This window comes from Andrographis paniculata, unplaced genomic scaffold, assembly GCF_009805555.1.
Source record: "Andrographis paniculata isolate CXL003 unplaced genomic scaffold, ASM980555v1 Contig87END, whole genome shotgun sequence".
Taxonomy (NCBI): Eukaryota; Viridiplantae; Streptophyta; class Magnoliopsida; order Lamiales; family Acanthaceae; genus Andrographis; species Andrographis paniculata.
Genome location: NW_026137625.1, coordinates 3,030,100 through 3,052,441, shown reverse-complemented (window position 1 = coordinate 3,052,441; position 22,342 = coordinate 3,030,100). Strand labels below are relative to the sequence as shown.

General features: G+C 37.1%; 4 protein-coding genes across 9 annotated transcripts; 3 read left to right on the top strand and 1 right to left on the bottom strand.

Annotated features, from left to right (window-relative positions):
* The first annotated feature begins 442 nt into the window (after window positions 1-442).
* LOC127242628 (eukaryotic translation initiation factor 5B-like) lies at window positions 443-6,719 on the top strand. 2 transcript variants are annotated; one of them, XM_051262238.1, is made up of 12 exons: window positions 443-762; window positions 982-3,633; window positions 3,712-3,819; window positions 3,899-3,999; window positions 4,114-4,204; window positions 4,292-4,402; window positions 4,491-4,556; window positions 5,143-5,202; window positions 5,286-5,843; window positions 5,920-6,039; window positions 6,149-6,268; window positions 6,339-6,719. In XM_051262238.1, exons 2-12 carry the CDS (start codon window positions 1,036-1,038, stop codon window positions 6,402-6,404), a joined length of 3,999 nt encoding a protein of 1,332 aa, XP_051118195.1. In that variant the 5' UTR covers window positions 443-762; window positions 982-1,035; the 3' UTR covers window positions 6,405-6,719. The 2 variants fall into 2 exon arrangements, with proteins under 2 accessions (XP_051118195.1, XP_051118194.1); XM_051262237.1 differs by having other exon boundaries at window positions 444-762; window positions 926-3,633.
* A 329-nt stretch (window positions 6,720-7,048) lies between these two features.
* LOC127242631 (ras-related protein Rab7-like) lies at window positions 7,049-10,598 on the top strand. Its single transcript, XM_051262246.1, has 7 exons — window positions 7,049-7,436; window positions 7,539-7,565; window positions 7,696-7,795; window positions 7,894-8,040; window positions 9,381-9,461; window positions 9,529-9,674; window positions 10,227-10,598. Exons 1-7 carry the CDS (start codon window positions 7,384-7,386, stop codon window positions 10,291-10,293), a joined length of 621 nt encoding a protein of 206 aa, XP_051118203.1. The 5' UTR covers window positions 7,049-7,383; the 3' UTR covers window positions 10,294-10,598.
* Window positions 10,483-21,930, bottom strand: LOC127242629 (carboxypeptidase SOL1). 4 transcript variants are annotated; one of them, XM_051262240.1, is made up of 16 exons: window positions 21,757-21,930; window positions 21,285-21,381; window positions 21,059-21,154; window positions 20,807-20,837; window positions 20,628-20,684; window positions 20,269-20,364; window positions 19,617-19,739; window positions 19,236-19,340; window positions 18,715-18,761; window positions 18,334-18,459; window positions 18,114-18,216; window positions 17,932-17,994; window positions 17,256-17,339; window positions 17,055-17,118; window positions 16,178-16,503; window positions 10,483-10,622 (listed from the first exon to the last, which is right to left on the bottom strand). In XM_051262240.1, exons 1-15 carry the CDS (start codon window positions 21,851-21,853, stop codon window positions 16,187-16,189), a joined length of 1,506 nt encoding a protein of 501 aa, XP_051118197.1. In that variant the 5' UTR covers window positions 21,854-21,930; the 3' UTR covers window positions 10,483-10,622; window positions 16,178-16,186. The 4 variants fall into 4 exon arrangements, with proteins under 4 accessions (XP_051118197.1, XP_051118196.1, XP_051118198.1 ...); XM_051262239.1 differs by lacking the exon at window positions 10,483-10,622 and having other exon boundaries at window positions 15,970-16,503; XM_051262241.1 differs by lacking the exon at window positions 10,483-10,622 and having other exon boundaries at window positions 15,970-16,503; window positions 21,285-21,345.
* On the top strand, window positions 11,459-15,420 carry LOC127242630 (uncharacterized protein At1g76660-like). Of its 2 annotated transcripts, none has more exons than XM_051262245.1 (4): window positions 11,459-11,712; window positions 12,396-12,544; window positions 13,116-14,151; window positions 14,917-15,420. In XM_051262245.1, exons 2-4 carry the CDS (start codon window positions 12,491-12,493, stop codon window positions 15,129-15,131), a joined length of 1,305 nt encoding a protein of 434 aa, XP_051118202.1. In that variant the 5' UTR covers window positions 11,459-11,712; window positions 12,396-12,490; the 3' UTR covers window positions 15,132-15,420. The 2 variants fall into 2 exon arrangements, with proteins under 2 accessions (XP_051118202.1, XP_051118201.1); XM_051262244.1 differs by having other exon boundaries at window positions 12,393-12,544; window positions 14,917-15,419.
* Window positions 21,931-22,342: the final 412 nt, after the last annotated feature.

The following is a 22,342-nucleotide window of genomic DNA, read 5'->3' as shown; positions in this document are numbered from 1 at the left end:
CTTATTCAATAGTTTTCAACTATTTTTTTAATAAAATTATTGAAAATAAAAAATTTCGTCAAATAATTTATTAATCCAAATTTATTTTAATTATTCAAATTTCTAAATACTATTAATTTTAAAAATTCGAATAATTTTAATATTTCAAAATAATAAAAAACTATTTATATATTATTTATTAGACATTAATGGTTTGTTTGTACAAATTTACAGTTAGTTATTAATTAAATATAATTAATTAACAAATGTGATGTTTTGAGTGTAAAATTAATTTTTAATATAATATAAAAAATAAAAATAAATGTTTAAAACTGTAGTTTACTGAAAAAATAAATACTTACTCCATTATTATTACTACTAGTATTATTTTGTTAAGCTCGACAGTAAAAAATGCAGTTTTAGAATGATCAACAATAATTCTAACAGCTACTTTTAACGGCAGTGGGATTTGGTCCCTGCATTTGCTGAATTCTTGCTCTTTTGCTATAATCGAGCTCTGAGTCTGAATCTTGTGTGATGTTGTTCCTAACTTGTTTCCGAGTATGATGAATTTTAATGGTGTGTAGCTTTGTAGATAAATTCATCGGTGATTGACGCAGAGAGAATCCGATCCACTTCAAGGCGGCGGCATAAAGCTTAAGGTCCACTGCACACAATATTTATGCCCCAATCTCGAATAACAAGCTGTCAACACCAAGCTCAGATCGTCCCGCCGGTCAGAGCTTGCAGACAGTATTGCGTTTTCCCTCTCTGATTGGCCAGGTCAGTCCGCTGTTTTCTTAATTTCTTCTAATTGTTGTTTCCATCTTCTTCAAACCCTGGTGTTTTTTTGTTTTTTTTTTTGATGTGATGTGAATTTGTAAATTATGTAATTGGAATAGCAGCTCTTTAATTCAAGATTTTGCTGTGTTCATGAGAATTACAGGTGGTTTAGGTTTTTGTTTGCGTCGGTTGGAGGCTGATTGGAATTAGGTTTTGCAGGAGTAGTTATTGTAGTCAAGTGGATTTTCTGTTATTTGTCGAAATCAATATCTGATGGGGAGAAAGAAGCCGAGTAACCGTGAGGAGGAGAGTGAGCCTGCAGCGGCGGCGGTGGTGGGGGGAAAGGCAGCTGGTGGTAGAGGTAAATCAAAGAAGAAGGATTATGTGATTGATGATGATGAGTATTCTGTTGGAACTGAATTGTCGGAAGAGACACTTGTTTTGGAGGAGAAAGTGATGCCTAAGAAGAAGGGGAAGAAGGGGCCATTGAAGAAAGCAGGGGAGAAGGATGATGACTATGATGAAGGAGTCGGCGATAACGAGATTGCCGGAGAAGAGGAGGGTGGTGATGATGCTCCGGTGATTAAGTTTGTTGGCAAAAAGAAAGCCAAGGGGAAGAAGAATGATGGTGGTAGTGTGTTTAGTGCTTCGGCGTTTGGGTTATTGGGAGAAGAAGAGGAGGAAGAACGAGAGGATGACAATGAAAGTAAGTATAATGATGATGAGGATGAAGTTTCGGCTTCGCCGGTGGTTTTGTTTTCAGGGACGAAGAAAGCATCGAAGAGTAAGAAGGGCGGTGGAGGGTTTTCGTCTGCTTTTGAGGCACTTGATGAAGATGAAGACAGTAATGACAAAGATGAGGATGAGGATGTTGAGATTTCGTTTACCGGAGCGAAGAAGAAGAAGAAGTCGGTGAAGGGGGTGAAGAAGGTGATTGATGAAAAGAATAGTGAGGTTCCTTCTGTTTCAAATTTTTACAATGATTTTGCAGATAACGATAGCGAGGAAGATGTCACGACATTTACATTTTCGGGTAAAAAGAAGTCGTCTAAGAAGAAAAGTGTTAGTGTTGATGCTGTTGTTGAGGAGTTTGGGAACAATGGTGTTTCCTCTGATAATATTAAACCAGAGATGGCTGATGCTTCTAAGGACAAAAAGAAAAAAAAAAAGTCTGGTAAAACTGGTAAAGATGAAGATGACCTCGACAAACTTCTTCAGGAAATTGACGGGCCACCAGCTACTGCAGATGGGAATGAAGCTGCATCGATTGATCTTGTAAAGTTGGATCAACGTGAGGATGGTGTGGTGGATACTTCAAAGAGCAAAAAGAAGAAAAAGAAGACCGGTAAAATTGGAGCTGAGGAAGATGATGTCAATAAAATTCTAGCTGAAATCGATGGAACAGTTGCTGTTTCAGAGCAAGTTTCGACTCCAGCTGGGAAAGTACAGAATCAGCTTGAGGTAGAAGAGGCTGCTGTTGACAAGGAAGCTGATGAAGAGCCTGTGGAGTCTGTAACTTCGAAGAAGAAGAAAAAGAAGAAGGATAAAGAAAAAGAGAAAAAGTCAGCTGTATCAGAAGAGAAGCAGGAGGAGTCGACGACTGAGATAAATACGAAACTATTAGGTAAGAAAGTTCCAAAGCATGTTAGGGAGATGCAAGAGAGACTTGCTAAGCTGAAGGAAGCCGAAGAAAAGAAGAACAGAGAAGAAGAGGAGCGGCTAAGGAAAGAGGAGGAGGAGAGGCGTCGACAAGAAGAGCTGGAAAGGTTGGCAGAAGAGAGGAAGCGTTTGAAGAAGGAGAGAGAGAAGGAAAAGCTTCTGAAGAAGAAGCAAGAAGGGAAGCTTCTAACAGGAAAGCAAAAGGAAGAGGCTCGAAGACGGGAGGCAATGAGGAAGCAAATCCTAGCTAATGCAGTGATGCAGTTGCCCTCTGAAGAATCCATTGAAGCTCTTGGAAAACCGACAAAGCGACCCCTTTATCAGAAGAAAAAGTCGAAGCCGTCCACCCTAGACAGAGTTGAGAGCACAGATTCGAAAGATATTGAGGAGGAGACACTGCTTGAGGAGGACGTGGATTCATCAAATGTGAAGGGTAAAGCCGAGGGTGTTGATGAAGCTGAAGAGAATGGAGTTGGTGAAGAAGAAGAAGAAGAAGAGGAGGAAGAGGAGGAGGATGATGACGACGACGATGGTGATGAAGAGTGGGATGCTAAAAGTTGGGACGATGCAGATTTGAAGTTTTCTGGAAATAGTGCATTTGCTGATGAAGACTCAGAGCCGAAACCTTTGCATAAGAAGGAGTTAAAGGATGCCCGGAATGCAACTCGAAGCATCGATCCACCATCTTCGAAACCAGCTAGCTTGACAGAGAAAGCTACCTCGATGTTGCCACACAGATCTGAGAATGAAAATAAAAAGAATAATGAAGTTCTTGCTAGAGAGGAAAAACTGAAAAAGCCAAATGACACTCCTGTTAGGAATGGGCAGAATCTTCGATCCCCAATATGTTGCATTATGGGTCATGTCGATACTGGTAAAACAAAGCTGCTCGATTGTATAAGAGGTACTAATGTTCAAGAAGGCGAAGCCGGTGGCATTACACAGCAAATTGGAGCTACCTATTTTCCTGCAGAGAACATTCGTCAGAGAACTCTTGAACTGAAGGCTGATGCAAAGCTGAATGTCCCTGGTCTTTTAGTAATCGATACTCCTGGACATGAATCTTTTACTAATCTGCGCTCTCGAGGATCGGGGTTGTGTGATATTGCAATTTTAGTTGTTGATATAATGCACGGGTTGGAGCCTCAGACAATTGAATCACTAAATCTTTTGAAGATGAGAAATACCGAATTCATTGTTGCCTTGAATAAAGTGAGTAACTTTGTAGTTCTGTGTTGCGGCCGATGTTATTAAATTTCGTCATTTGATTTAATCGTTTTGGCATTGCAGGTGGACAGACTGTACGGGTGGAAAACATGCCGAAATGCGCCAATAATAAAGGCAATGAAGCAACAAACGAAAGATGTCCAGATTGAATTCAACATGAGGCTCACTCAGGTTATATCGAGCATCTTCTTTGCACAACTTTCCATGTTGCTGGTGCGCCGCATATGATACAAGTCTTTTCTTGTTTTAGGTTATCACTCAGTTGAAGGAACAAGGCCTCAACACCGAGCTTTATTACAAGAACAAAGAAATGGGGGAGACATTCAGCATCGTACCCACTAGTGCAATAAGGTTTAAGTTTGATCAAGCAATTTAAAAGCTCGTTTTATACTTAGTTTCATCCTTTCGTCGAGTTGTTATTTTTTATCTTGTATTCTTAATCTTATCATGGACTCTTGCAAACAGTGGTGAAGGTGTCCCTGATCTGTTATTGCTACTAGTTCAGTGGACGCAGAAGACGATGATCGAAAGACTTACATATACTGACGAAGTTCAGGTTTGCTTTTCTTTCACTCGTTGTTCGACTGTCGAACATAATCTGATTACTAGAAGTGTTATTATTTACCCCAATTTCTCATGGCAGTGTACTGTTCTGGAAGTTAAAGTTGTTGAAGGACACGGGACAACAATCGATGTGGTGCTAGTAAATGGTGTGCTTCATGAAGGAGACCAAATAGTTGTTTGTGGTTTACAGGTGTGGTTTGGAAATTTATTTTCTCTTCCCTTTCGGGGTTTGTATCGCAATTGTTCTTTAACATCTTTATCCTAAATGTATCGTATAGGGACCCATTGTTACTTCGATCCGAGCATTACTCACTCCCCATCCGATGAGGGAGCTCCGAGTCAAGGTGAAACTTCTTAGCTCTTACCATTAGCTGATGAAATTCATTTTGGTTTTATATACCCAAAAGTATCAATGATGTTGATATGCTTTATATATAATGTCACTCTTGCTGAATTTTCACGGGTTCTCGCCGCCCGGTCAGCGAGTCGGGGGGTCAAGGGGGCGAAGTCCCTCCCGACCCGACAATATGCAGTATTGGGTTTTTGAGTTAGTATTGGGCTGAGCTCGTTTGGTGTATTCTCTTAGTTTATTTGAATAGAGTTAGAGATATGAAATCCGTAATATGTAACCTTATCGTCGTGAATAAATTTGTTCTCTGTTTCTGCCTGTGGACGTAGCCAACACGTTGTTGGTGAACCATGTAAATTTGTGTTTTTTTTACGTTTTTGTTTGTTATTCATTCATTAACCCCAACAAATGACATTCATGAGTTTCTTTTCATACTGTACTACACAATGATCTTGATCATGAAATGTGTTTTTGGTATTTTTCATTCTGTTTTGCCGTTGTAATCTAATTATTCATAAGGAAAGAATCGCGTCTGCTACAATCGATTATGAGCATTTGATTTTGCTGGTTTTCCTTTACAGGGAGCTTATTTGCACCATAAGGAGATCAAGGCAGCTCAGGGTATCAAGATCACTGCACAGGTAATTAATTATTGCTCGTCGTCGTTTGTCCTAACCTTTTTGTCACTTGATAGGTGTTTCTTTCTTTCCTTCCTTTTCTACAGGGCCTCGAGCACGCGATTGCAGGGACTAGTCTTTATGTCGTGGGGCCTGACGACGACTTGGAAGACATCAAAGAAACAGCCATGGAAGACATGAAATCCGTGATGAACAGGATCGATAAAAGTGGCGAGGGCGTTTATGTTCAAGCGTCGACTCTTGGGTCTCTCGAAGCATTGCTGGAGTTCTTGAAGACTCCTGCGGTTAACATACCTGTCAGTGGCATCAGCATAGGCCCCGTGCACAAAAAGGACGTCATGAAGGCAAGCGTCATGCTTGAGAAGAAAAAGGAGTACGGCACAATACTCGCCTTCGATGTCAAAGTGACGCCGGAGGCTAGGGAGCTTGCCGACGAGCTCGGCGTCAAAATATTCCTCGCCGACATTATCTACCACCTGTTCGACCAGTTCAAGGCTTATATCGATAATCTCAAGGAGGAAAAGAGGAAACAAGCCGCGGATGAAGCAGTCTTCCCCTGCGTCCTCAAGATCATACCGAATTGCGTGTTCAACAAAAAGGATCCCATCGTTTTGGGAGTCGATGTGCTTGAAGGATTGCTGAAGGTAATGCGTTTGGTATCTTTTTCTCGCCCCGTTTATTGACAAGCATGTGATGCGATATTCGGTGATGCTCGTACAGGTTGGAACTCCTATATGCGTTCCTCAAAAGGAGTTCACTGAAATCGGCCGGATCGCTTCAATCGAAAACAATCACAAGGCTGTCGATTACGCCAAGAAAGGCCAGCAGGTTGCAATCAAGGTACTCATTTTGTGTTTTTCGACATTCTTGTTGCTTGTGTAGGAATACATAACGATTGAAGTTGTAATAGATCGATGTTATTTGTCATTTTCTTGTTGTTTTCACGCAGATCATTGGCAACAATCCCGACGAACAGCAGAAGATGTTCGGCCGGCACTTTGAGGTTGAGGATGAGCTCGTGAGCCGGATCTCCCGGAGCTCGCTCGATGCCCTGAAAGAACACTATGCGGTTTGTACATTCACCGTCTCCGTTTATATCTTCGTGCGTTGTTACGCTCCTCTAATTTGTCTGTAAACAGGACGATTTATCTGCCGAAGAAAGGCGACTGCTGTTCAAGTTGAAGAAGCTCTTCAAGATACCTTGATCGAGCGGCTGCACCACTTTCCGGCGACCACCGGAATCCATTACCGGAGTTCTCATTCCCACGCTTAACAGAGCTTGATGACGAGACACATACAGAAACAGAACAAGAAACAGAGGTATTGATTTTTTTGCATGTTCTTAGCTCTGTCTTTCTGTAAATGAGCAACAACCTTGTACAATAATAAGTATCAGTACACTCTCGTTTCTAGATAAATAAATAGATAAATAAATGATATGTATCCTAACTCTAAATAAATAAATGATATGTATCCTAATAGCCCAAATTTTTAAATGAGTCGATCATTTATATTGATTATTTATATTGTCTAATATGGTATCAGTTCATTTTACGTTGTTCTAATTTTTTTTTTTTTTTTTCAGACAAAACAAACACTATGCATCTTCTCTCTTATTGCAAACATGCAAGTGTTGCATCCAAATACATTATTAGTAAAAATTATGGTATAATTTCATTTTTATTTCTTTAGATATGTTAGAGTATTTTTAAATAAAAAATTATATATGTATATATATATATATGTACATTATAGAATAGTAAAATTGAAACAAACAAACAAAATCATTCATTGTGTAAGCAAAAGATAAAGAAACTTTTAAAAAGAATAGTGGATGAGGGGCTTTTGCAAAGATTCGAATATTGTGGTACATTCCACAGGAGGGTGTTTTAGAAAGAATAATTTTATTTCTGTGCTCAAGTGAGATTATACAAAGATAGGGGACCGCTAAGAAAAGCGAAAAAAATAGCTACAGAATAAGGACCCCGTGCATGTGTATTGTTGGACGCTACTTTGGGTGTGAGTTAGGCCGCCTGAGTTCAATCGTGATTGCCGGACGATTTGCGATCGAATTCGCCGCCATTTTTGGTGTTTATTTCCCTCTTCTGGCGCCACCGAAGCTCGCGCGGATTTTCGTATCGAATTTAGTTGAAAGGAAGGGTTTGTTTCACTTTCCTCGATCAAATGTCGCTGCGGAGGCGAACATTGCTCAAAGTCATTGTCCTCGGTGACAGCGGGTATTGTAGATTTCAATTTGATTGCGGATATTGTTTCTGCGTTTGGGGATAGGGTTTTAAATTTAAGCGTGTTGTGTGATTTTTGTGTTGGTTTTGTTGCAGAGTGGGCAAGACATCGTTGATGAACCAGTATCCTTTTTTATTTTCATGTTTTTATTTTGAAATTGTTGGTGCCCTAGTTAATCGATTGCATCTTTTTTCTTTTGCTGGATAAAATTGATTGCCGTTAGTTGCGGTTGTTCTTTAACTAACGAAATAGATATGTGCATAAGAAATTCAGTCAGCAATATAAAGCTACAATTGGGGCAGATTTCGTCACTAAGGAGCTTCAAATAGACGATCGCCTTGTAACTCTTCAAGTGGGTTAATAGTTTTGGTTTTTAGCTTTGATTTTGTATTTGAATTTGCAAGAATTGTTAGCCATGGGGATGAATAATATTCTTGTTGGGTTTGGTAGATTTGGGACACTGCTGGCCAAGAAAGATTTCAAAGTCTTGGAGTTGCATTCTATAGAGGGGCAGATTGCTGTGTCCTGGTCTATGACGTGAATGTAATGAGGTCCTTCGACAACCTTGACAACTGGCATGAAGAATTTCTTAAGCAGGTTGGTGACTGCTGTCTTCTATTTTTGTGCATTCGTTGCTCGATTTATGCAATTAATTATGATTTGTTTTTTGTAGCTGAAAGTTTAGTAAATAATGCATATTAGTGAACCAAGTAGTGGCTGCGGTATTTGGTTTAGTGAAATTTCCACAGGAGTGGTAAGAAATAATTGCTTTGTATATGAAATTTGAGTGGTTTCAAGATTTTGAATTTTGGGATCAAACTTTATTCTGAGAGTTTTGAAAATTGTAGGTTGTGGGGTTCAAAATTTTTTAATTGGCATAGTGAATGGCTATGCCAATTAGTTTGGGATTGTTGAATTTTGGAGCTAAAGTGTGTACTATGGCGATTGGACAAAATGGTGACTTTAGTTATTCTTCTGTATTTATTTTAAGTCGTTATGATTTATGAGGACACCGAGACATATAGGAGTTATTTCCTTTTTTTTTTGGCTAAATGTGAGTTTTTGCTCTTTAATTTCCTACTACATGGATAGATTAACAGTAAAATACTTTGTAGTAAAAACATTGGTTTGTTTGTTCTCTATCTGCTTCTTTGCTCGTAGGGTCTAAATATTTCTTGCGAGGTTAGCATATTTGAGAGATTGTGTGTCCCCCTAATGTAGCAGCCGACTAATATTTCTTCCCACTATGGTAGCTCTTGCATGAATGTTTGCTTTATGGAATCATCAATCATGTATTGATTTCATTAGTGACCTGGTTATGTGCATAGGTGACATCAGTAGATTGGTATTTAAATTTTCAAAGGAGGCAGTAAACTCTATTGCTGTGTGAATGTGTGGTATTTTAGCTATTTATTTCAGTCATAACCCTGTTTATTTGCTTGCCATTCACCATAACATTAATTATCTTATTTTGTATAGTTACTAGGGGTATGTGTGTTTGTGTTTGAAAATTTTCGAATGAAAAGCAGGCATTAGGTGTGTTGTGTTAAATGGAAAATCAGTTTTGGAAGTGATGATTTCTTGTTGAAAAAAGATATTACACACTACATTACGTAATACAAAAATTGGATTCAAAACACAATCTAACAGACTTGATGTTTCTGTTTCAAGATCAGTGATCAACTCTATCTTTGGTTAGTTAATACCACCTAATGTGTCTTCCTTCTCTCTTTTATCGGAAATTCTGGTCGATTGATTTGATTACGAGCACGTAAATCCTGCATAGCTTATTCTTATTCCGGTGACTGTTTTGCATAACTATATAGTATGATAAGTCTTTAATTTCCATCCCTGAAACTGAAATGCCCCATTTTGATTAGCCCGATGCGTTTATATTGTAACTCAAAAACTGGCGCATTGCCACTGTTATGATGCAGGCTAACCCATCTGATCCAAAGACGTTTCCATTTATATTACTAGGAAACAAAGTTGATATTGACGGTGGTAATAGCAGAGTGGTAAGTTCTATTTCTTGAGGCACTTAATCCGTTCTTCAAATTTAGCTCTTAGTAAACCAAATAACAGGTTTCAGAGAAGAAGGCTAAGGAATGGTGTGCATCGAAAAGCGGTATACCTTACTTTGAGACGTCCGCAAGGGAGGACTACAATGTTGATCCTGCATTCTTGTGTATTGCGAAGGCTGCTTTAGCTAACGAGCATGACCAGGACATGTAAGTCAGGTTTCAATTTCATTATCATTTTACTACTTTGTTCATTACTCTATGCTTACTTCTCCATTTTTTACGATTATATTCATTACATTGCACAACTACACCTACACGCCTTAAATTATATGCATACATTTAGGGCGGCCGGGGCTATGTAATCTTGGAGTTATTCTCCACCACTGGGAATCGGATGATGTTTACATTTCAATATGTGACTTATCTGTACAAAATCTTTCTGAAGTCGAAGAATATAAATGGAAACATCAAAATCTAGACTGTGTTTTACCATTAAAATAGGCAAAATTGCTTATAAGTTATAACCCATATGTGGTTTGAAAAACCTCTATCGTGTTTTAGCAAACATTTAGAAGCTACAAAATTTGTGCAATGATTTTGAAAACAGGTGTGTAATTTTTATATCATAAGAGAAATGGTACTCTTCAAACTATAAATGGGTTATAAGTAATTTTATCGATCTTCCATACAACTTGCTGTTTTTTTCTGTTTTCCATCCTAATTTTTCGCCTCTGACTCGCTAATCAACAACTCCTGCAGATACTTCCAAGGCATTCCTGACGTGGTTTCAGAAACAGAGCAGCAGCAAGGTGGATGTGCATGCTGATCCGGACATGGTTGGTATGGTAGTCTTCTTCGTAGCTAACACTCATGGTGAGCTTTTACTCAGACATGGATGTGTCGCTTTTAAGCTTCTTCTATTTTGTAGCTGGCCGGCCATTCTTTTGCATTTGCGTGCAATGTGTCGCTTAACTCTTGGTTTTGTGTTGGCGCCTTGGATCGTTAAAACTGAGGTTGTAAACTTGGAGCCAATTTTCGAGTTTTTGAGAGGCTTATGTTTTGTTTGTCGGAATCTGTCACTCTAGAAGCTTCGAATTTTTATCAAACTTCCAAATCCCAGCTTCATCTCCATAGATACTTCGTCTCTTACGCTGCCTGCATTTGCATTTTCGGTTAGACTCTGTATTTGATATGATATCTTTGGAAAAAATTGGTGAAGAGAAGCATTAACTTCATGCTTTTGCAATGAAATTATAGGCTCAGTTTCGACTCTTATAAATGTGTTTTTAAAGTCAGTTTTGTGGATGTATTACATATGTTTGATAATAATCCTTCGGTCATTCAAATTTATTTTATTTTTTTTTATTGTTATATAAATTTACACACAATTTTGCTTTTTTGCTGGCGGTGAAAATTGTAGAAAATTAAAAATATGTTCTTAGTACAATTTTTGTGATATCAGTACAAAATTCAACAGTGTAACCATCAGTTATCAGTTTAATGAATGAGATTTGATTGAAATTTTTTGGTATTTTTTTACTTTTGGAGACAAAAAAAATAATTCAACATGAAGTCATTAGACATGGAAAGCTTCTACACATCTATCGCTGCTCCAATTGCCGTTGCTGCTCCCCCGCAAATGTGTCAAATGGGACATAAGGAGTATAATTAAATAATAAATTTAATTTTACTATAAGACTAAAATATTATTTGTAAATTTAAAAATTAGAAAATAAAATATGAAGAGAATATTAACTAATCTTATGATACGATTGGAATTGAATTACTGAAGTAATTAATTGATAATGCAAAAATACATGGAGGAGAGATGTCTAAACGTTAGACTTCAGGGGCAAAAGCGTCCATCCACCTAGGCAAGAACTTCACGTTAAGTAACGCCGTTAGTGTACCCGCCGTGATATATTTTGAAATTTTATTTTATTTATTTTTTCGAAGAAAAAAAAAAAGGAAAAAGGAAAAGCAGCCGCAAAAAAAAGAGTAAAGAGAAAGCAAAATTTTATCAAACGCTGCAATCAATCAAAGAGCAGAGACAGACAGGGATTAGATCTGTCCCCTTTGTGCTTTTCTCTACGCCTTCGGCATTGGAATGCGCTCTCGCCATTACTTCAACCTCCTTTTAAGCTCCATCGTGACTCGGCTTCGGCAGATCTCGGAGTTCTGGAGCGTAGATTGCGTTGCTGGGAAATGTAGACTGGAAGTGGAAGCTGCTTGTTGATGATATCTGGTAAGCGCAGGTTTGGTCTCTGAAATGCTTTTGATATTACTTTATGGTGAAGATTTAGGAATTAGGATTGAGGAGTGTAGGAGAATGAATGTTGGTTGAGCGATTTTGCTTTCTCTGCTTCCTGTTTTTATTTATGTGATTTTGCTTGTTTGAGATAATGATGTAATTGAGTGATTTTGTTTTTGGAATTATTCCAGTAGATGACATAAGGAAACGCCATGTCCAAAAACTGGAAACTGTCTTAGCTTCTGGAATTTATTGCTGTGTTTGTCTGTATTTGGAAGTGTTACTTTTAGTGATTATAGGTGTTTTAGATAATGGATATAGCTTTTGCACGTAATGTTTTATACAAAAAATTTTTTAGTGTACGAAGAGATAAGCAAACACCATAGTTTAAATTGTAAAGTGGTTTCTTCTGAGGGATATTATTTGCTAAAGCCAATGCCAGATTGATCTGTGTAGCCTTTCTTTGACTGCAGATGATTTACATTAATAGCTGTTTGTAATTCTGTGTTTGCAGTCGAATGCAAACTCTTGTCCATAGAAAGTTCATGATTCTACTAGTTTTTTCCATTCTTAGGATTTGAGTTTTGTTCATAAAATGGACTAGTTGATGTGTATGCTTCTAGAATCTAATCAACATATCGACATATATATATATATATATATATATTTGGTAGAAGAACACCACGCGTTCATGGAAGAGATAAATAGGATCAATTGTTGCTAAAAAAAATTACGGAGCTTCACTGCGCAGTGCGTCACACGCCTGATTGCTATGGCGTTAGAGCAGAATAGATTCCTGCAGCCTCAGCTACGGCCAGCTCCACGGGTATGTTGATATATGATATATCTATATGATCCAATAAGTTGCTTCAATTACCTTAACACTCTAATCACCAGCTTTTTGTATTTTGTCCAGTCTAGGGATATAATTATCTGGTCATGATCTTATGTAGATTCTAGTCGCGATAGTAATTGCAATAGAAGAGTGCTATAACGATTACTTCGTTGAATCATGTTGTCCTAAAGAGGTTATGCTATTTCATTTGGGTGTCATATTAATACTTTGCTCTGTTTTAACACACTTGAAACTTTTTGCACTATTCATCGACAGTAATTAACATCACATCAAAATACAGTTTTCATCTTATTCTCAAGAATTTCCAAAACTTCTGTATAAACGGAACCTTGGTTTTGTGACAGAGGCTTTTAGGAATTGCTTTCGTACAACATATTTTGTCGATGAATGTTAACATTGGCTGATCATAGACATGTGTTAATTTCCACGTATAATCGATACAAGTTCTGTAGTTAACATCAATTTCTTTCAGTTCTATTCTGCCATAGCAACTCTTTTTCCCTAAGCATTTGTGCCTAATAATACTTTCCCATTTCGACAGCGGAAGAGATGGGGAGGATGTTGGGGCGGAATGTCTTTCTTCTCCAAACAAAAGCGCGGAAAGCGTATAGTTCCTTCATCTCGAATGCCGGAAGCTAATCCTCTACTGAATCAACACAATGGACCTCAACCAGTAGGGCTACCAAACCAGATGATCGGAATTGCAGCATCTATTTTCGCTCCTCCATCTTCTCCAGCTTCGTTCTCAAACTCCGGCATCCCATCAACTGCTCAGTCACCAAACTGTTTCGTATCTGCCAATTCACCCGAAGCTCCTTCATCTACAATGTACATGACGGGGCCTTATGCTCACGAGACTCAACCGGTAACCCCTCCCGTATTCTCAACCTTCACTACCGAGCCATCTACAGCTCCTGTAACGCCCCCACCGGAGCTGGCGCACTTAACAACTCCATCATCCCCGGACGTGCCATATGCTCTTTTCTTAACATCATCTCTGGGAATGAAAAGCACTGAAAAGGGTAATAACTATGCTGCTTCCGATCTTCAAGCTGCATATCCACTCTCTCCCGGAAGCCCTGCAGGCGGCGCACTCAGATCACCGGTGGTTTCAGGTGCATCTGGCGACTGTTCATCGACGCCATTTAATGAGAGATCTCGTCAAGACACTAACTTCTTTTGCCCGGAGACATTCGCCCAATTCTACGAGCAGTCGTCATTTACTAATGCTGGTGGTAGGCTGAGTATTTCGAAAGATTCGGATGCTTACTCGAATGCTGGGAATGGTTATCAGAATCGGCAGAACAAGGTTTGCAGGCCGGATGCTGAGGAACTGGATGCTTATAGAGCATCTTTCGGATTCAGCGCTGATGAGATCATCACTACGCCGAATTATGTCGAGATTTCGGATGTTCTAGAGGAGGGCTCCTTTAGCATGCCACCACCTGTTCTTTGTGATAAAGCTGTCCGAGAGGATTGTATGTTGGCGGGAGATAGAGGGAATTCAGGGACAGAAAAAGGACAGGAAGGTTCTTCTACTTCGCCCATTGCCAAACACTCATATGCTAATCTTGAAGGTAAATGAATGATCAATATTTGAGTATATATATATATATATATATATAGTGTTTCTTGCATTTTGGAGTTAACACGCAAAAAGTAAATGGAACTCTTAGAGCCGGACGGAAGTAGTATTATTTTTAATATACAAATTTTGTTTTTATTGTAGTGTTTTAGATTGAATTAGTGTTTATAGTTTTAAGTGTCTTTGTTGTTAGTACGGGCAATTGTGATATTATTACAGGTATGGTATTTTGTGTGTTCAAATTGTTGCTTTTTATTAAATACTATCTCCGTTCGGCTCTAACGATCTCATTTACCTTTTACTTATTGATATTTGAATATTAATAAAACGTAATACAAACTAAAAAAAAAAATTACAAAAATACTTTCATTAGTGTCTTATATATTAATAGAAGGACATTTGTACAGAAAAAAATTATATTTAATGTTTAGTACAATGACGCAAAAGACACTAATAGAAGTATTTATGCAATTTTTTTTAATTTGTACTAAGTTTTGATATAATAATTAATATTTAAAGATCAACACGCAAAACATAAATGTAAATGAGATCGTTAGAGCACTAGCCATGCCTTCAAATACCCAAGTGTTGTGTTGAGATAGTCAAACTTTGTCTAAATTACATTATACTGCTCTTTGATCATGAGATTGAATGTAGGCAAGTATACGTCTCTTTCTTTTTGTATTTCCAAGTCTTCATCATATGGCATCCCTTTTCGTCGCCATGAGTAAACTTAACATTTAAATTGCTGTATTAGGCCAAGGGCCACAGAAACAATCCGGTCGAAGCTTGGTTAATGACCAGATTCAGAGTGAGGGGGACGATGACATACTCTCTAAGATGGGTACAAATGGCAGGAAACACGAGGTTGGAGCATCGAGTTCAGATGCAGAAATCGAGTACAGGAGAGGGCGAAGCTTGAGAGAAAGACACAGCTGGAGAGGAGAGGAGAGGAGAAAACCAAGCAAGTAAGGGCTTAATAATTTACAAGTTGTCGACACTAATAATGGTTTTGTTTTGGTTTGGTTTGGTTTGCTGCCTTATTATTGCATTCACTTGATCGATCCACTAGACCTCTCGTCCGACTCAATGATCGGACGGATGATCTGTTCTCTTTGTGTGTTTGGTTGTATGATTGAGTTAGTTAGTGGTTGGATTTTATGTTGAATCAGCAGCAGCAGCAGATAAGAATTAGAATAGAATTCTGTGTGATTAGATGTTGATGTTGATGATGATGATCCAGTAAGTCAAGTTTAAGTTAGAGGTTCCTAAACTCTACTTCTTGCTTGCTACCTAATACTTCCCTCCGTCCACAAAAACATGTTCATGAGCTCGATTTAGATTTTAACGAATATAGTATTATATTGATATATAAAATAAGAATATTTAGAGAAATTAATGAGGTGATAAATTTTTCTGGATAAATTAAATTTATAGATATTATAGGCACATATGCGAGATACTTGCTATAGATGAAAAGTACATATTTTTTAAAACAAATAAAACGAACATAGATTTAATGGACAGTAAAAGTGCTCTACTATTATCACTGAATCTTTACACAATATATTTATTCTCTACATAATTACAAATATGAACATTTTATCATTGATTTTAACACAAAATGTTTCTAAGTGTATATCTTTATACATACATATTGTACTATGTGATACAATATATACTATACTAAGTGATGACTGTTCATATTTTGTTTAATAATTAGGGTAACAAGCGTCCAAACCATTTCCCATTTTCGAAATTTCCTCTAAAAACACCAAACACAAAACTACTTTTATTTTTCGAAAAATCAGATCAAAAATCTTACTTTTATTGAAAACATACTAAAATACCTCAATACACAAACTTGGAACAAATCTATCAGCTCATTGCTCAAATTGTCACAAAATAAATATAAACTATCCATCTACCGACGTATGTATGCATTCATTCATATGATTTCTATGTGGCAATAATACAGAACAAAAGAAAAAGCAAGAAAAGAAAATGGAAAAACTTACTGGTTGGAGTCAAACAGCCGCACGTTTAGGCTGTGGGGAGTGTCTTTGGTTTACCATATGATGATTGGATCTCAAACTCTTCTTCCTCATTGCTAAACAAAGAAAAGCCGATATTAGTATTATTAATAACACATACAGTTGCAGTTGCGGCTCCGGCATGTACTCCATCACTTGGAACCTGGACTTGCTCCCAATGTAGCAACCCGATCCCTCTAAAACTTGGCTGTCATTGCCGTGGGCAGGCTCGAGCACAAAGTCTATGGTGACTGCTCTGTCCCCGTCCACGCAAGCACTCTTTGGCTTGTATCCAGGCATTGTCACAATAACTGCAAGATCATATTTATAATGCAACTTCATGCTTGGGTTTTAGATAAGCATCGATGATATTCCCTCAGTGTTGTTTTGAACAGTTTTTATGTAACTGTAGCATTTAGTTCATAGACCAGACAAATGTTTTCAAATATTTAGAATAAAGTAGAGAATAGGTTGTTCTCTATATCTACTACGAAGTAAGATGTTGAACAGATAACACTTCAATTTGTGTACTAGAGAAAACCAAAAATAAAAATGAGAGAATAAGCAAATAATGGATTAATTAAATTATATGGCTTTGATTGGACCTGAAACTCAAATTTTACTGATGCAAGTTTTCCTAGGGAAAGTATAATTCATAGCAATTATAGTATGTGCCTTAAATAAAAATATGTGATGTCCACGTATTTCACATGTGTTGACCGCGACAAATCAGCACCATGCTGATTTCCCCCGGTCAACATAGTAACCATATCCTCGGACATATGTGTGTGTGTGTGCATAAATAGAGAGGAGGGAGAAGCAGAAAGACTTCGGTTTTTCAGCTTCAGATTGGGTCAAATACCTTCGTATGTTTGTCCAGGAGCTACTAAACGATGATAATCAGCAAGTGATTTACTTGCAGCGATCTGTCAATGATAATAGAAGAAAATGCAAGGAAATTATTGTACAAATACTGTAACAAATACCAGAATAGACCTGTGGTTGAGTACTATCAATTTACAGTTGTAACAGATGGCCGAGTAAGGCCAATCCAAAATCATACCGTGTAGTTTATTCCCCTGAGAGTTATTGATGCAGGCAATGGTTTTCCTTCATCAGATGATATAACGCGCCCATGAATTCCTGTCTGTTGTGATAAAGTGCAAGCAGTTATAAAAGGTAATAGCACACTTGTGAACACATGACTTCATACTTCTGAGAAGACACACACATAGATATATATTTAATCAGCACCGTAACCACCATCACATATATATAATATATATATATATAGTAGATCCTAAGAGTGAGCATGAAGAATCTTATAAACTGTAACCCTTTCTCAATTGAATTACATAGATGTTCAACAAATATATAGTCGTAGAACTTCCATATTCAATTTCTCATGGCATGTCAAAATATTATCAATGTAAAACTTTTTGTGTGTGAAGTGTTGTTTGTTCTATTGAATCTTCTCATTTCAAAAAGCATGTTTCTACAAAATTAAGTAAATAAATGAACATCAACAAAATATAGGTAGCAGGTGGGATCACTAAAAAATAGTACCATAGCAACTAAAGGAACAGTGACTATATTAAAGAGGGGGATCACAAGACATGAATGACATAAGTTTTATAAAATATCACTGGAAATGTGTGTATATGTATATATATATATATGTAAAGAGAGGGGGGGGGGGAAGATATTTATGCGTTTTTCTAGGACCTGCTTGAACATACCTTAACTATACCTGCAACAAGGTTCAGCATGCTCATTCGATTATATTCCCATAGAGTTGGAAGCTGCAACATCAGATTGCGCCCTGAACTTAGTATAAACTGAAGCAGTAATGCAAGATCTGCAGTATCCAGCATGAAATTGCTATATATAGGTAGACCACAAACACAAACTGACATCTTACCTCACTAGCATTAGGCCATTTATTGTCGCTAATCTCCAATGTAAGTTCAAAACAACCATGATGAATGTAATTCCAATCTTGCATGCCACCATAAATTGGATACCTGAAAAGGAGAGACAAATGACGGAAGTTAGCAATTCATGACAATTTAATGCAAAGTCACAAAACTGCTTGTACAGAATGAGGAAAATGAGCATGAAACTATATTCCACACACAAACCATAAAGCTCCATTTGTAATCCCTTGAGGAAATTCTGTACTTTTGGACATATTGTAATGCGATCCACTATATAATGTTGCCAAAAATTTGTAAGTCTCATCATCAGGACATCCGTAGTACTTTCTCCTGAAAATGATCAATTAAAAAAAAAACAACGAAAGAAATGGAAATAAAGATCACAAAGTTCTAAAGTCAGAAATCATAGCAAAACAGAGAATGCTGAGTGAGAAAAGTAACAATAAATGAATGTCACAAACAACTAGCACAAGTTCTTAAAATAACGAATATCAAGCCCAGATGAATATGCTATCATAGTAGAGGGTTATATAAATCTGAAATCCCATCACTAGGAAATTCAAGGAATAACATCAGACAACTCACTTTTTATCTTCAGTTCCATCCCATGGATAGTTTGCAACAAGCGCTCCCTGTTAATGAGGATAGGACAATAAGTTATCAACACAAAACTGGAAACTATCTAAATCTAGCTTATCTTTTTAATCATATATTTTGGCCTTTCATGAGATTGGCACCTAGCATGTAAAAGTACTGGTTTTGATCATATAGCAAGAGAAGTAACCTTCCTACCCACTCTGATAACTTTAACAATTCCAAAAAATGCGTCCGAGCAAAATGGTTGAATAAGACAAATATTATGCATAATGTTGATAAGAAAATGTTCCTCTTGATCATGGAATCTGTCACAGGTTAAATAAACTTGGTACCTTTTTTTTAAATAACCAGTCTCATGAAAAATAGATAAAAATTTGACAAGAGTTCTATAAAACCCCATACACACGGTTGTCGAAAGCTTGAAAATGTTAACATGTGATTTGTTTCCAGTACAACATCAAGCACTAGAGTTTCGTCTGTCAAGTTTCAAAGAAGACAGAAAACATTACCCCATGCAAGCTGGCAGATGCTGTAAACTCTATATCATCCACCCAATTCATAATTGCTTTCGTTTCAGGTTGTCGAAGATCCATATCATCATTCAGAGGAAAGAACTATGTCAATCATGTTAATAAATGCTCTTAATAATAAAGTATTACAATAAAAATAAATGAATAAATAAAATGAATTAAAACATTCATGCTGCTTATCAAAAACGAACAAGCCTATTACAATTAGCAATTAATATTCATATATATTTGGTATTTAAAGGCTTATCTAAAATTTATTCATTTCCTTTTAGAGTATTTGTAACTCAATTAATTAAAATATACATAATAATTTGAGGTGAAGAGTAGATGTCTTCAGACATGCATGCTGCAGAAAAATACCTGATCTGGAAAATCACGATTCAAATCAATGTTGTTTGCGTTGTTCCTTCGCCTCAGAGCAAATCCATCAGGATTCATTGATGGAAGTATATGAAGGTGAACATTATCCACAATCAAGGTTGCCTATTTATTAGAACCATGTTAACGCATATCAGACAAAACAAAATGCACAGATGACAAGGTGTGCAGAAGAAACCACTGCATAATAAGTAAGTACTTTCAATGGAAGTCATATCAACAATTTGAACAGAAACTGAGAAATGTTTCCAATCTGAAAAGAATGTCCATTGGAATGAAATACAGAGCTACCCGTGGTAAGATTTGATAGGCTATTTTACTCACATGCCACAGTCCTCGATGCAGTAAATATTGATTTTTCCAGTTTACAGGACAAGAAAAGAAGCAACTCTTAACTGACTTTAAAAGAACATGATTGTCCTCATATACAGACTCAAAGAAACATATTTCTAAATTGAATAGAGAATAATGTTATTCTTAAACTTGCTCATGATTTCTATTAAATCATAATAAGTACCAAAAGAGAAAGTAATACCAAAGGGTCTCTCTTTGGTACCAAGAACTCACTTCAAGTTGGAAAATCTAATGAGTCAACAGAAAATGAATAAAAGAGGATTTTACAAGTAGGTATTACCAAAGGATCACTCTTATAATTGTCACAAAGCCAATTGGCCAGAAGAAGCAGAAGCTCGCGGCCTACAGGTTCATCACCATGCACATTCCCGATGAACTGCAATAGAAGGCTTATTTGGGAACTATTTCTTGTATCATAAAAACATATGCCTGAATTGAAATATTGGCAGTAAAAACAAATTTAAGCGGAACTTGTTCACTAATATATCCAATAAGCAATGATACACATGATCAGTATATTATGTCATTTTTCAATACTCGCAGACTATGCCCCAGCTATATTTAAGTTCTATGGTCAGCAATTTCTAGGCAAGACAAGTAAACAGAGCCTCGGGAGAAACGATGGTTAAATAGCACTACCTTGAAAGCCGGCTCCGCCTCCTTCTTCCCTGGCATGTTAGAAATTTCTATTGTCCACTAGGCCAGAAAAAAAACAAGAGACAGTGAATAATAGCTCATGGTTGATGGAATACATATGTCTGCAGACCTTATGATTGAAATATCATGAACTACAAAATTTTTAAGAGAATCAGTAGTACCAGAGGAACTCCAAGGACACTTTTCCCAATACTGATTATGAAATCATCCCAAAGAGACAAAGCACGATGTGTCAGACAAATGTATAACCCTGAGAAAAGTACTATTACAACAAGTGATAATTAACTGCATACTTTCAAGTTGTTGGGCACTACTTGGGTTACTTAAGGGTATAGGATCATAATTCTCTTTTGTACAGTTATACTTCATAGGGGGAGGGTAATGAAATAAGTGTGAAGATAGATCAATATTACCTGTATATTCTAGAAATATTGCTACATCGTCGGTGAAAATCCTTTATTGCTTTGTCGAGATCAAAGTTACTCATATACCCTTGCGCTAACTTATCACTGCATGAAACAAACAAAGATCATGCTTTGGCACAAATTAATCGTTCCATATATGTAAATCATTCAAATTAAACATCCATTAACCAGCTAGAGAAAATTAGGAATGACAGGCAAACAATTAAGAACGTACAGCATCTGAATGTACTGTTCCTCAGTCATCCTAAAGTTTTCACCCGCAAGTAACTGCCTACCTGAACGCACATAAATACCATCAACATGAACATCACCTGACAAAAAATTAAGAAAAATAATAATTATAATAATCAAGGATATGCAAATCTGCCAGGACATGAAGCTTTGTAGACGGTATGGTAAGTTATGATAATTAAATAGCATCACATTTGGAAGGTAAACATCACAGCATGTTCATTAAGCTAAATAAAACGAATCCGATTCCCTGCGATCCGAATTTCCGCGATGAAAATTTGTCAACATCCCAAAAACAATCAATACCGCTTCTAAACTCCATTGTTAATCAACAGATGCCAGATTTATCCGCACTAACAACGTAATTCGAAACATCATTATTCCCTCACATCCAAAATTTCAATTTCCGAAATTAAAAACAAACAATTCGAGCTCAGATCACGAAAAAAAACCACCTGAGCGATAGAAGCGGTCCGCGGCGGAGCCTCTGGAGGCGGAGAGACGGAAAAGAGAGGAGAGGTTTAGAGAGAGGAAAAGGAGAGAGAGTATCATCTGTAGGCTTTTCCGTTCTCCTGAAATCGGAGTGCGAATCTGCGAGCTCTCTTCTCTGTACTGCTCCGCCTGCAAAAAGCACGTCAGTACAAATATTGATCGTTGAAGACACGTGAGAGGCACGTGACCGGACCCAGCATCAGTTAATCAGTCCATGGAGCTGCGGTCCCAAACTTGTTTGAGCATTGTTGCTGTTATATATATGGATATATTCCCCGTGGCTAGCGTGGCCCAATTTTCGCTTCAATCAATTATTATAAATATATGATTCTTAATATTATCATTTATCAATAGATAGAAATATTTATAAGACTATTAATGTATATGATAATGGTTAAGCATGTGAAAAAATAATATGTAAATAATATGGAATTTTTTTTTTTTTTTTTTCTTAGGGCTACAATCGAATTAATAGTATGTAAGCTAAATTTGAGAAGACAAAGATGTAAACATATTGAAGTTTGAACCAATAATTTCATGGTCACAAGT